Here is a 13,690-nt window from a genome sequence, read left to right on the forward strand (position 1 = left end):
ACTCAACTTAAATATTGTTTTATTGTTATAGCCACTGTTTTTACAGTAATGCCGGTATAATGAACGACAGTTGCAGAATGTATACCATTTTAGTGATGTTTGCTACTGGGTCAGCAGCAACAGTGGTCATCTGATGAGGCAGTAAAGCGCAGGGCCGCGTCACTGATTCTACAGAAACCAGAAACCAGACCTCTCTTAAAATCTAAAAACCTGGTAACTCTGGTCTAAATAACATTACACTAAGAAGATTTTCTGTTCTGAAAAGACGGTTTCTGACTCGGAAGCTTTTCTTCTATTTGTGAAAGTTGCCTGGATAATATTTAGACACAAGCAGACATCAGAAGGTGTGCTAACACACGCGTTGGTGCGATGCTGACATGGATGAAAATGATCTGAAATAACATGAAAGCCCTTACCCTGAGCTGGTTCTGGTATGGGAGCAGCTGGGAGAGGGCGCTGGGACCTTGGCTGACTCGATGGGTTGGCCATTTTGATGGGACCAACAAACTCGACAAAGGTCCCTGGGAAGTCGCCTCTCTGCTTGGTGCGCTCGTTGTAGCCTAGGAGCCAGCCTAGATGCTGCGGGTGCTCCTCAGAGCCCTCCTCGTAGCTCAGCGCTGACATCAGAGAGGCCTTGCTGACGGTCAGGAGGTCTCCTGGCTGCAGATCCAAGTCCTCCTCCTGGTCCTTGGTAAATGTGTAGAGTGCCCGGTACTGGAAACCATCTGCCGCCATTTTGTAGAGCAGATGAGTTGCTGTTTTTCTGATTTAGTCTAGAATGGAATCCTCCTCAGAAACCGAAGCCTCTCTGGTCAATAAAAGGTGGTGGTTCTGTGATTTCTAGGCTGGGGGATTGAAGGAAGGAGGGCCAGTCACCCAAAGCTCAGAAGCATGTTTGCTAGTGTAGAAGGTAGCTGCGATAATGGCTGTGGTGGCAGCGGCTTCAGAGCTGACCGGTGTTGCTTGACTGCTGCACTTTCCTCAGCTTGATACCCCGGTTGAGCCAAATGATGGAGCAGAGGGAGAGCGTTGGCAACATGCTCCTTCAAGCAGCAGAAACCTTGAGCCTGGTGCTACTTTGGCGTTCTGACGACAGATCAGAGCAGCCGACGACCCGGTGTCGCTGGACCTCCGCGCTCCAAATCAACGGCTAGGTTACAGGAAAAGTGGATGGAGTAGGAGCTTTTTAATCCCTTCAAGTGCGCTCAAATTTATGAAGGAATTACGATGGACCTGCATAGCAGAAAAAAAAGAACAAAAGAAAAAAATATGTTTAAACGAGTCCATAATAATGCTAATTTGGAAATAAGAAAACAGATATTGCAAAGCGATCACAGTTACTGATAAACGGATGACGCTGTTGGATAAATAGCCAGAGAAACGCGACACAGACCTATGTGAAACGAAGCTAATGCATTGCATGAAAATGGCGAACTGCGGCAGCTCCATGCATCTGTGCAGTCTAGCCTGCTGCGTCATAACCGACAGCGTACCAGGACCTGGACAGGAGCCCCCGGCCCCTCTTCCACGTCCACTCCCTCGCAACACAAACTGATGCACAACACCCCGCACAGGAACAACAACTTTCACTGTCAATTAACCCTTCCTACGACTCGCACACCACCAAGTCCCACTGACAGAAGCCGAAGGAAGGCTTGTGCAGTGGGAGCATGCAAACCATGATGTGAACCACTAATCAGCTGTAGTGGAGCCAGAATGTTCTTAAACAGGCAGCACCCTTTGCCAAAGTGGTTCCTGCCCGGGACAGAAAAGTATCTTTATTCAGACCTGTCCTGGCATCTTTCAACCAAAACACGTCAGTCCTTCTACGTGCAGCAAAATTATCATCAGGGAGGTTTAATTACAACTGAGCGACACAATTAACGGCAAAGCCTAATAAAACGCACACAGCACGTTCACAGTTCACACCGTGCAACTAGGCTCATTTCTAGGTAGAAATAAGCGCGTTCACTATCTGCCTTGCTTAGACAAACTAATAAAAGACAATTCTTTTAAAAATACCCGTATATAAAAAAAAAAAAAAAAAATCAGAGACTGAAAACTAGATTGTAACATTCCAGGTAAAATGGGGACCAATCGGAAGTCTTTTCAGCAATCTGAGAACGGGACACGTAACGAAAACTGCTACTAAATTAAATTCAAAAGTGGGAAATATGCTATGAGACGGAAAAACGAGAGATTATGGTTCCCAGATTAAGTACGACATCTGTGATTTGTGGACCAACCGAGGACAATGGTCCTGCTAAAGTCTGAACAGCATGAAAGGAGGTGTATGAGGAGCAGGAACAGGTAGGATTAAAAAGTGAAACGGCAAAAAGGTGATTTTGGTCGATTGCTGAAAGGATTTTTGGGGTCGTTTCCAAAATGGCTCAATCCGAATAACCAAAGGCCTGGTCTGTGAGGCCTGATGCTTTGCCAACGTTTCAGAAATGTTCATGAATGGACAATATTTCGGATGATGGTGCATACGCTTGGATACAATCAGGCAGACGCATAAAATAATAAAGTAAATGTCCGGTTTGCATGTATGAATCCCAAAGTGCGTGCTACTGCACCTTAGTCTAGTTATTATCCCTCTTCCATGGCATTCCGAATGCGCACACACACGTTTACTGAAAACCCTTTTAGAATAGGAATACCTAAATAAAAATACATATAGAAATACATACCTGTGTTTAAAGACTATGCTTAAAGGTTTGGATGCAGGAACGTGCAAAACTCACCCCACTTTTTATTCAGAGAGAAGCCGGACAGGCTCAGCAAGACTCACAGTCCCACATCCTCCGAATCGACAAGCAAGAAGTGCCAGGCTAGACACGTGGCACTGGCATACCCAACCACAGCCCGCAATCCTCACACCACCATAACCCCCCCCCTCCAAAGCCTAAACTCCTCTGCCTCATCTCTCCACCAGCTCCTGACCCCCAGCCCAGGCCCATAAAACATGCAAAAAGTCCAGCCTCCTACTGTCCTCCCTCCCCTGATTGTCATCCTGAGAAAAAGTCCAGTTGTTTTTCCAGTTGCCATGTTTAATTCGTTTACAGTCAAAGAAGCAGCACGGTAAGACGGCAAAAATCAAAGCAAAAATATCAAAGAAGATTTCAAAAGCTGAGCACGAGTGTAGTGGTTCAGTCTGACTCCAAGTTCCAGAGTAAAACTAGTCCTGCGATGTTGAAAGAGCAGTCTTCTGTGTTACGGTCCCGGTGTCTTAGTTGTGCAGTACGGGTCAGAACAGCAGCTGGCCAGCTTGGCGTCGACAGATCCGCTCCTTTTTAGACACTTTGCAGTTAGTCTGGCCGTGGGGCGACATGCAGCAGGAGAACGACTGAGAGACGGAGCACTTTGCAACCAGCAGAGTCCACGCAGCAGAGGGAGTCCACAGGAAAATAAATAATGAATAGGCAGCAAGTAACTCACTGTTGCTAGAGAGAGGGAAAGCTGGTCCTGCGCTCTGATTGGTCAATGGGCTGGCCATGTGCTCCACAGTCATCAGAGAAGCCGGGCAAATCAAGAAAATGTTCTAATATTAGAAAATGTTTCTAGGCAGTGATCAAATGTCCAACCAAAACAACTCCAGCTTTTCCCCCCAAACTGAGCTCATTCAGCACCAAGATCACAGCTCCTGATTTCAGGTGAAACGATCATTTTAAATCCATTCAGCCACCTAAAGGCTCAGGATGTGAAACATAACCTGGAAAGACTGTCGCCTGCCTGGGATAAGAGAGATCCTCCAGTCATGCAGCAACTAGGAAAAATAATCCCCTAAACAAAAAATATGATGCTCATTATTTTATAAAATATTTTAACTGAGCTTTTCAGATAAAATAGAACTTTGATTTCTGCTTATTATTTCTACTGATTTAATTTTATGAACTGCAGCTATTGCCGTTTTTATGAATAGCAAATACATTTAGTGCTTCTTCAATGGAATCAACTGTGTCGTGTAACAAATGTTACTGAGATTTAACCGTGCAGTCTGACGGCATCAAATCACTCTTGCTGCGGTCAGATAAAAAGTAACACCAACACAATAAAATAATGCCAGCTTTGGGTCGTAAAATAGAATCTTGAACACAAAAAAAAACAAAAAAACAATTAAGTGGATGCACTGGTTTTAAAGTTCTGCTTTGGTATGTTTATTTCAGTCAAGAAAAAACAAAAATCTACCATTTCTTATATATTTTACTTTAATCAACAGTAAAACAAAAACTGTTAAGATTTCTGACAATAAATTCATTTTATTAAACTGTTAATAAAAGGTGTCCAAAGAGCAGCGCCTGAACTGAAATTCAAGGAGGATTTCCGCTACATGCAACTAATCGTGGTACACCAAAATAAAAGCCGCCACACCATCAGAATATTGTTTTTTTTTTTTTAAATATATGTTAAAACAATGTAAATCATAAGAGATATATCCTATATTATCTATGGCCTATATTTGGATACTTTAAAATGATTTTAAATATCACAAAACGTTAAAGTTTTCATTTATTTTGAAAAACCATGCCGCCTACTCCTTCCTGTTTGGTGAATCTAGCGGCTGGCTGCTACCGCGCCGTGCGCTTAACCTGACTCTCACCAGATGGACGTCGAGCTCCACACGGCTCCACTCATCCATCTGGAGTCGCTGCCACTGGGAGGGATTTCAATAGCGCATAAAATGGACGAGCCAATCAGGATCGCCGGGTGGGATTTTCGTAGATGTGACTTATCAGAGAACCAACTGCTTGGAAACAGACAACAATGGCGGCTCGCAGCGAGGAAGGAACATTGATGCCATTTCATCAGTGCTGTCCAATCTACCGAATATAAATTCTTTAAAAGAACACCAGAGAACGGCTTTGAAGGTTTTTCTTAGTGGAAACAATGTTTTCGCCCTTCTCCCGACCAGGTTTGGCAAGAACTTGTGTCAGTAAAGATGACGGACAAGTGGTTTATCCAATCATATGCAAAGATTTTTGATAATGCCCCTCCTTCTGAAATATATGTCCAATGGAGCGATCCCAGATGGATGCGTGGAGCTCGGGGAACTGCATCCATCTGGCGAGAGTCACGCCCCTTTACCTCCCTGTCAGTAGTTAGCAGCTATGACTAATAAAGAGTATTAGATGTTTATTTAATTTTCTTTCTATCTTTGTCTTGAAGGCCAACTTTGACCATTAAAGAACCTACAATGCACAGGTCACCCAGAAGCAATAAAACTGAACAGGACTTATTACATTTTATGGTGCAAATCTGTTGGGGAACCCAATTTCCAACAACATTGATTATGTGCTTGGTTTAGAAAGAACAGCACCTGGATTTCATGTGTTGAATCCCTCAGATACATCTTAGTTCTGAACCCCGGGTTTCTGTAATCTCCACACTGCACATGCTGAGCAATTACACAATATACAACCAGCTGGCCTAATGCACACCCAAGATGTAAGCTCCATCCAACTCCATCACTGATAATGTTGTCTGAGGCTTTTAGGAGGCATCTTCTATATCTAGAGACCTTCACTCACTGTTCTGACTGATAAGACTTCCGCTGCCTGTAACACTAGAAGCCCTTTGAATCGTCTTGATACTGAAAAGTGCTTTATAAATAAACCTGCCTTACCTAAAACTGCCCTTGTGGTGCCACTAGTTTGGTCCTCTGGAGCTCGCAGCTCTTTGCAATCAGCATCACTGAAACTGAAGGTCTGCATCAAACGTTGTCACCATCAGACACCTTCCTCTGACAGCTTAAAGGCATACTATGCAACATTTTTCAGTTAATTAATGTGTTCCATACCGTTTTGGATGATTAAATGAGTCATTTCAGGTCGAACAAAGGTTTTCTCGGCCGCCCTGGTGGTCTGTGGGGGAAATACCGCACTTGCAATGGCGTACCGCGAGCGAGCTATTTTTAGAAACGTAACGTCACGATGACGTCACATCACGTGGTACGCAGTAGGGCAAACTTGCATAGTCCGCCGCTGTTTCGCTGTAAAAGAGACGTGCGTTAGCCTTGGTTTTACTCGTTAAACGACTGCTTTTTCCAAATCTAAGACCATGTTTTTTAAACATTGTTGCTATGGAACATGCAACAGCGACTCGAGGTACACTGATCGGCCGCACATGAAGGATGTTTTCTTCATTACTTTCCCGAAATTCAAGAGTGCCAAGGAGAAATGTGTGCGCTGGGTACACCGGTGCGGTCAGCCTACACAACAGTTCAACCCGGAAAAAGTTACCAAATTCACCTACATATGTAGCAAGCATTTTGTTGGAGGAAAGGGCACAACCGAAGAACATCCTGACCCAATTCCAGCGACATCAAGTAGTGAACCTACCATGATAGCATATAGGCTATCATGGTAGCAGGCGCTAACATGATACCCTGCTACCAGGATAGCTTACTCAAAAACATTTCAAATAAGACAAACATTAAACATATACCGATTCCTGGACGGTGATTACAAACAAAAAAAAAACGGCCGACAACGCCATGACCGCCGCGCAGAAAAAAAAAAAAAAAAAAGCTTACCGTTCGATCAACTCGGCCCGTTTTCCGGTCTTTTTAAGCCCTCGACACTCAAGCCATCATTTGAGCTGAAGGTTGGTGTGTTCTTCGACAGTGCGACCAGTAAACCGTGCGCCTGGGACATCGTCTTGGGAAAGTTTAATGGCTGCAAAGTCGGTCATATAGCTGGTTCTGTTGTGCGTGTAATAGCTGGTTGCTACGGGCGTTCTCTACCTGTATGTCCTACCTAAGCGGCAAAAGGGGCGTTGCTCTTGAGACGGTGACGTCACGTGCGCGGTACGCCATTGCAAGAGCCCTCAGCCCGCACCCACAGGCTCAGAAGTCTGGTGCAAGACCGCGAGAGTCGGTCTTGATGTACGGCGAGAACTCCATGTGTTTTTGCCCTACCATTCACTATATGTACACGCGAAAGCAACAACAAAGAACCGCGTGTTAACGTCAAATAAACATGCAAGCATATCGAGTTTTATTATTATTATTATTATTTTTATTTATTTTTTTTTAATGTTGGCGAGGCGGTAGCGTGAGTTTGGGGCCGCAGCCTCGCCAAGTTAGCGCTGTGGGAAACCCTGATGTTCATATTTTCACCGTGTTAGTCATTGTTTGTACTGCCGTTTTTTTTTACTTTTCGTTGCGTTCGCCTGTCTGCTAAGCTCAAAACAACCGCACCTGGCTTGACGGAGAAACCAGAACAGCTGAGCATCTTTATGACAGTGCACTTTTACTTTTGCCCTCTGGGGGGAGCCTCGCTGGAAAATCAACCCCGGTTGCATAGTATACCTTTAACTAACTTGATGCTTTAATTTTTGACAGCAAGTTGAGTTTTTTTGTGCACTGCAAAGATAATATGGCTCCTCAAATCCTCCCAGATTGTATTGTTTCATACCTAGGGCTGGGCAAGTTAACGCGTTAATTTTGCGTTAATTCATTAGACTATTAACGGCGATATTTATTTTATCGCGCATTAACGCATGTTGCTCACATGCTTTCAGTCAGTGTCAGGCAGCACGCGCGCTGACTGCGGCGCGCTGTGTCACGGCAGCACTCTCCCGCTCCCCCTCCCCTCTCGTACATGGCTCAGCGGTGCCAGCCAATCAGCACGCAGGCTCAGCCTGGCCCGCCCACTCAGCTCTCACACAAACTTAACACACAAACAGCTGAGAGAGACCGCAGCAGCGGAAAAAACATGAACAGGGGAAGTAGCACCGTTTGGCTTTATTTTAATACCGTAAATGAAATCAAGCTGTATGTTTTGTAAAAAGCCGGTTCATTTCAGTGGAAACACAACAAATTTATCTAAGCACGTGAAAAAACATGAGCAAGAAAACGTCGAGCCACAGAAACGGAGAGAGGAGACGAAACTTCTGTCATTGCCCCGACAGACCCACAGACGTCTCTGACTGAGGCGTTTCAGTCCTCCATGGAACATCCAGGTAGATCAGTGGTCATCTTCAGCAGCAGTTCATGTTAACTTTCAAAGTAGATATTATCTATCATATGTTACTGGAGCCCACACATAACATGTAATTAAGACCTTGAAAGAACCCAGTACATATATTAAAAAGTGTTATTTAAGATAAGATAAGATAAGGGGCTGCACAGTGGCGCAGTGGGTAGCGCTGTTGCCTTGCAGCAAGAAGGTCCTGGGTTTGAGTACACCCCTGGGTCTTTCTGCATGGAGTTTGCATGTTCTCCCTGTGCATGCGTGGGTTCTCTCCGGGTACTCCGGCTTCCTCCCACAGACCAAAAACATGACTGTTAGGTTAATTGGCTTCTCTAAATTGTCCTTAGGTGTGAGTGTGTGCGTGAATGGTTGTTTGTCCTGTTTGTCTCTATGTTGCCCTGCGACAGACTGGCGACCTGTCCAGGGTGTACCCCGCCTCTCGCCCAATGAACGCTGGAGATATGCACCAGCAACCCCTGTGACCCCATGAGGGATAAAGCGGTTCGGAAATGAATTTAAGATAAGATAACATTAGCTAATCCTTTTTTTATCCCAGGACGGGGAAATTTATAGGATTAAAGCAACAGGCAGGTGCACACAACACAGACAAAATTACATAAGGATTGAAATATATAAGAGGTGGATTAGCAAAAAAACACTGAACATAACATTATTGTTATTATTATTATTATTTAATTGTATTAATAAAATAAAAGCCACAAAACCCAAAAGGTCAAGTTTCATGATACATCAAGCTTAGGGAGTGGCTAATATACAGCAGGTCAAAAAAGGCCATATTTTGGCTGCAGTGCTTGCTGTTCTCTTATGAAGAAAAGATCAACTAGTGCACTAAATTCAATAGATGGGTTGAAAATATCCAGTATAAAATAAGATAAGTGCTACAAATGTTACAACACTTTTGTTCATATGGCAGCAGAACATTAAAATAAAAGTGCTCTTTACACTACTTTTGAATTCATTCTTGGAGTTTGCGCATACAATGCGATTGATCATGATTAATCGGGCAAATTATGCGATTAAAAATTCTAATCGTTGCCCAGCCCTAGTCATACCTAATTGCAGTGACAACAGTTCACCTGATCAGTGATGTTTCTTCCTACATGAAAGGTCTTGTAAAGATATTAAGTAAATAACTTGCTTGTAAACACTGTCTGTACCTTTTTATGACAAAAGTTGGGTAATGAACATTCCAGCATTATGTAAAAGTATTTGGAACTAGGCTGCTGTGAATGATAACGCCACTTCCTGAGCTTTTTCTGTGGTTGTCTTCACACCACAAACAGGAAAACTGAGAAGTAAAAGCCAGGGTGTGTGTGGTACAGGCCATTTTCCTGCATGTCAAGCAACATCAGTATCGAGACATTAAAAAATCTTCCTTTATCAAGAAATCCAAGCTCTAGAATAAAGTTCTAAAAATAATCAATATCTCAATATAAAAATACTGTCTCTTAGGAGGTTTAAACTCTGCTAATATACGGAGTACAGCCAGAAGAACACATCCACTCCTCTTTATTGACAAAACAGATTTTCCTTATAAAGCAAATGGACAAGAAAAAACCTAAAGCTGAACTATGCCACCCGCTAAGCTAATGCCACAAGCTAACGCTACGACACTGATGTTTGAGAGGAAAGCAAAACATTTAGTAAAGCTCCTGTGTCTTCAACAGTGATGTAGCAAATCTTATGGACAACAACAGCTAACGCTGTCTGGTTAAATACGAATAAGTTAGAAACTGTAACGACCTACCACGCTGCTGTAGTTGATCACAAAAAAATATATAATACCAAATGACCAGAGAGACAGAAACTGTACAGGGCTGCTGTCGAGTACGTTTCCGTGGACCATATCCTTGTTTACACTATGAAAAATATGTATGCATATGCATGTATGCGGCAGATCCAGGTTTGTTTATAAACACAATTTATATTGGTATAGAATAAGGCTCTGAACAGTTTGGTTGTGTTTGTACTGTTTAAGGCTGGTTAAAAAGCCAGGATTTTTAGCCTGATTTTTGCCTCGGTCTTCCCTTCCCAGAGGTCCCGACTATCAGGGTGGCTGTAAGATAACCCTTAAGATATACCTTCGAGGCCAATGGACCTCTAACACACACACACACACACACACACACACACACACACACAACGTTGCTCACGCTGAAAACAAAGCTGTACTGAATGGGCAGTGAGGGATCCGTTCAGTGCACTGTTAATTAAGAGATGAGCCTAAGCTGAGCTGTTTCAGCCTTTTTCACAGCTTGGTGGGCGTCTGTAGTTCCTGGTTACACTGCCGCTGTTAGCGTCAGGAACTGGGGTCAGAAGGTGACCGGCCGGGTGATCTGCCACACTGCTGTAGCACAAGGGTTTCTGCCGTATTGTCATCTACAGGACGTAACAAAAATGACAATGGTAGAACTGATGAGGTAAACGTGGAGATGCTAAAATCAAGGTAGTGAATGAAAAAAGGAAACATTCAAATTTAGAACCCAATATTTTTTAATATATTAAAATATAAACGAATTACCATGTTATTTTAATTACATCAAAATTTGTGGATTCTAATTTTCACAGAGGCAATATTAATCACGTCGGTTTTTATGGCACACAATTTGACCATTTTCAGTATTTCGCACCTTTGATTTTTTTAATCAAGTCCAGCTTTCCAGCCAAATTCAAATTAATTTTTGTGACTTTGAACCCTCATATACAGAGTTGAACAACTTTCTACCAACTACATGTGGCCTTCAGATCAGCTTAAGAACAGAGCGTAGAGGGCTTCATGGAATGGGTCTGGGAGGCCAAGCAGCTACATCTAAGCCAAAGTGTCAGACGCAGTGGTGTAAAGCACACATCCACTGGGCTCTAGAGCAGCACAGGCACATTGTCTGCAGTGACAAATCACAGATCTCCATCTGGCAAACGCATAGAAGAGTCTGGGTTTGGCACTTGCCAGGAGAACGGTACTTGGTTGTCAGTATTGTGCCAAGTTTGGTGGAGGGAGGATTCTGCTACGGGGTTCCTTTTCAGCAGCTGGGCCTAGCACCCTAGTTCCAGCCAAATGCTTCAGCAGACCAAGACATTTTGGAGAATTTCATGTTCCCAATTTTGTGGGAACCGTTTGGAGATGGCTCCTTCCTCTTCCAACATTCCCTCACCTCAACAACAAACGACAAAAAAACTAAAATGTAAAAAGTCAAGATTTCTTCTTTGATTTTCAAACAGTACAACATAATAGGCAATGTAGCCTATGTTTGGCACTTACGATATATTTTTGCCATAAACCTGGCAGTTTATCTGCATTGCTCTACATATACCAAAATAAAAGTCAGCATGTAATTAATGCTAATTGATTTCAATTGAAAACAATCCTTGGACTTTCTGAGAAGAAAATGAGCCAGCTACTGTCTATCCTTACAGACGCTTGGCCATGGATGCCTCTTGGCCTCAGGCAGTGTGTCCACATGGATCTGAAAAATCTGCTGCACCAAAGAATGAAGGACCAGCCAACGGCATCAAAGGCTGCAATCACTTAATTTCTCCCTAAATTTTGACATGGCCAAAGTAATATTTCCGGAATTCTGTCTGCTCTTAGTACACCCTAAAAACGGCCCAGTCACGTACTATGACGTTATGAATTTCTACGCTAGTAGCTCATTCTGGTTGCAAACAAGGTTTTCCCACAAAATGATTGCACCCTGTTGGCTTATTATATTTTATTGCCGTTTTAAAGGGGAAGTCCGGTCAACAAGGAAAAATCAGGGTATCATTAGCTATAACTAAAACTAATACGTTTGTGGTTATTTAATATACTTATCTTTAATCAATAAGAAAATAAAAACATAAATTGTCGTCTGAATCACTGTGTATGGGGGCTGACATTACTGCCCATATTTGGGCAGTAAGGGGCGTTTGACATCACATCCTGGGGCGTGGAAAAGCGGAAGCGGCGACAGCATTTCTCTCCGCTTTCCATGCAAAGTCAATAGGAGCCGTTCTACACAGCTGCGATCATCAAATATTTTTTCGGATTTCCAGAGGACTTCACCGCTGACATTCCCAAGAGTTATTGCTGAAGCATCAATGCCCACGTGCATGGCCATCGGATGTTCCAACACAACTGGTAAAAGTAGAAAAAACATAGCTTATTTCAACTTCCCGATTCATGAGCCACCTGGCTCGTTGCTGGATTGCCAACTTGAAGAGAACGGATTTGCCATCTAACTTCTGGCCAGAGAGAAAACACATCATATGCAGCGACCATTTTGAAGAAAATTGTTTTGAACATGACATGAGAGCGAGGATTTTCGGTAAGTTATTTTTTTATTTTAGAATTTTATATGTAGAATTTGCGGGGATGGTCACCGAGCAGAGGGGCGGAGGGATACAACATGTGATGTGGTATCCCTCCGCCCCAGCATGTGCTGGAACGCTTTTACATTTTAATATTTATACAATAATGACCACCTGCCCTTTTCACTAGAGAGCAAATATATAACTTAAGTCACTTCAGCGATCTCTCCTCCGCTGTGTGTGTGTGTGTGTGTGTGTGCGCTCCCCTGCAGCGCCGTGCTGCGGCGGAGCGCGCGCACACACACACACACACACACACACACACACACACACACACACACACACACACACACACACACACACACACACACACACACACACACACACACACACACACACACACACACACACACACACACACACACACACACACACACACGCTTGTATATATATATACTGTAGGACCCGACTGAGTTTGCACTGGAAATAGGTACACTGGATTCCGTCAAAAGTCCGGTTTCTGTCAAGAAACTCTTCTAAAAAAATCCATATCGCTATCAGATGATGATAGCTCCACGGAGCTCCCATCACTGTCACTAAGTACTTCATCACTCTCTGCTTCTACAGAGCACCAGTCGTCGCCATCTTGGAAAATAGTGCGCCGTGACAAACAGAGCGTTGAAACTTGCTCAACTGTGGGTCCGCCGAGTGACGTCAAAAAATGGGAGGTGGCAGTACTATTCTTGACCAAGATGGATTCTTCCACATAAACATGATTAAATGAAAATTATTCATAATTAAAAAAACGTATAATTTTTGCACAGTATGTAGTAGTTTTATATTTAAAGTACTTTCAGCAGTTTGAATTCTGATTTTGACCGGACTTCTCCTTTAAACTTTGTTTTTGCTCCATTTGCCAGCAAACAAAGCGCTTTGTGCAGATTTACCATAAGACCATGTGACCAGAAATATGATACTGTACATACGTGCAATGTAAATGGTAAACAGCCTGTACTTGTACAGCGCTTTATCAAGTCCGACAACTACATTCATTCGCTCATTTATGCATACATTCACATCCTGACGATGATAAGCTACGTTGCCTGCTGGCCTGTGGCAGCAACCAGCCGGTTACAGGATGAACTTCCTAACTCCTGTGCCACTGTCGCCCCTGTGAGTAAACCAAGAGAGGCAATGGAGCTGAGTGAGTCAACAACACCTAGTGGAGGAGCAAAAAGAAAGATTAAATATCCCTAAACCCAAATGATAGGGTTGTTCTTCGACCACGTTGAGCTGTCCCTTTACGGTGAGGCACTGCAGGACGGTCTACTGGCTCTTACAGTAGCTGCGTCAATTGTTGCCGTCTTGCTTCCCGATAGTTCCCCGGAACTATGATAGCTGCTGCTATC

General features: G+C 43.4%; 1 protein-coding gene across 2 annotated transcripts in view; it reads right to left on the bottom strand.

Annotated features, from left to right (window-relative positions):
• The window catches only part of pik3r2 (phosphoinositide-3-kinase, regulatory subunit 2 (beta)), a 52,194-nt gene that overhangs the window by 35,447 nt on the left and 3,057 nt on the right, over window positions 1–13,690 (bottom strand). For both annotated transcript variants that reach the window (XM_036137860.1, XM_012873599.3), the window contains exon 2: window positions 417–1,233. In XM_036137860.1, coding sequence (XP_035993753.1) covers window positions 417–735 — 319 coding nt within the window. In that variant the 5' untranslated portion in view covers window positions 736–1,233. The remainder of the gene's footprint in view (window positions 1–416; window positions 1,234–13,690) is intronic.

Source organism: Fundulus heteroclitus, chromosome 6 (assembly GCF_011125445.2).
Source record: "Fundulus heteroclitus isolate FHET01 chromosome 6, MU-UCD_Fhet_4.1, whole genome shotgun sequence".
NCBI classification, from domain to species: domain Eukaryota; kingdom Metazoa; phylum Chordata; class Actinopteri; order Cyprinodontiformes; family Fundulidae; genus Fundulus; species Fundulus heteroclitus.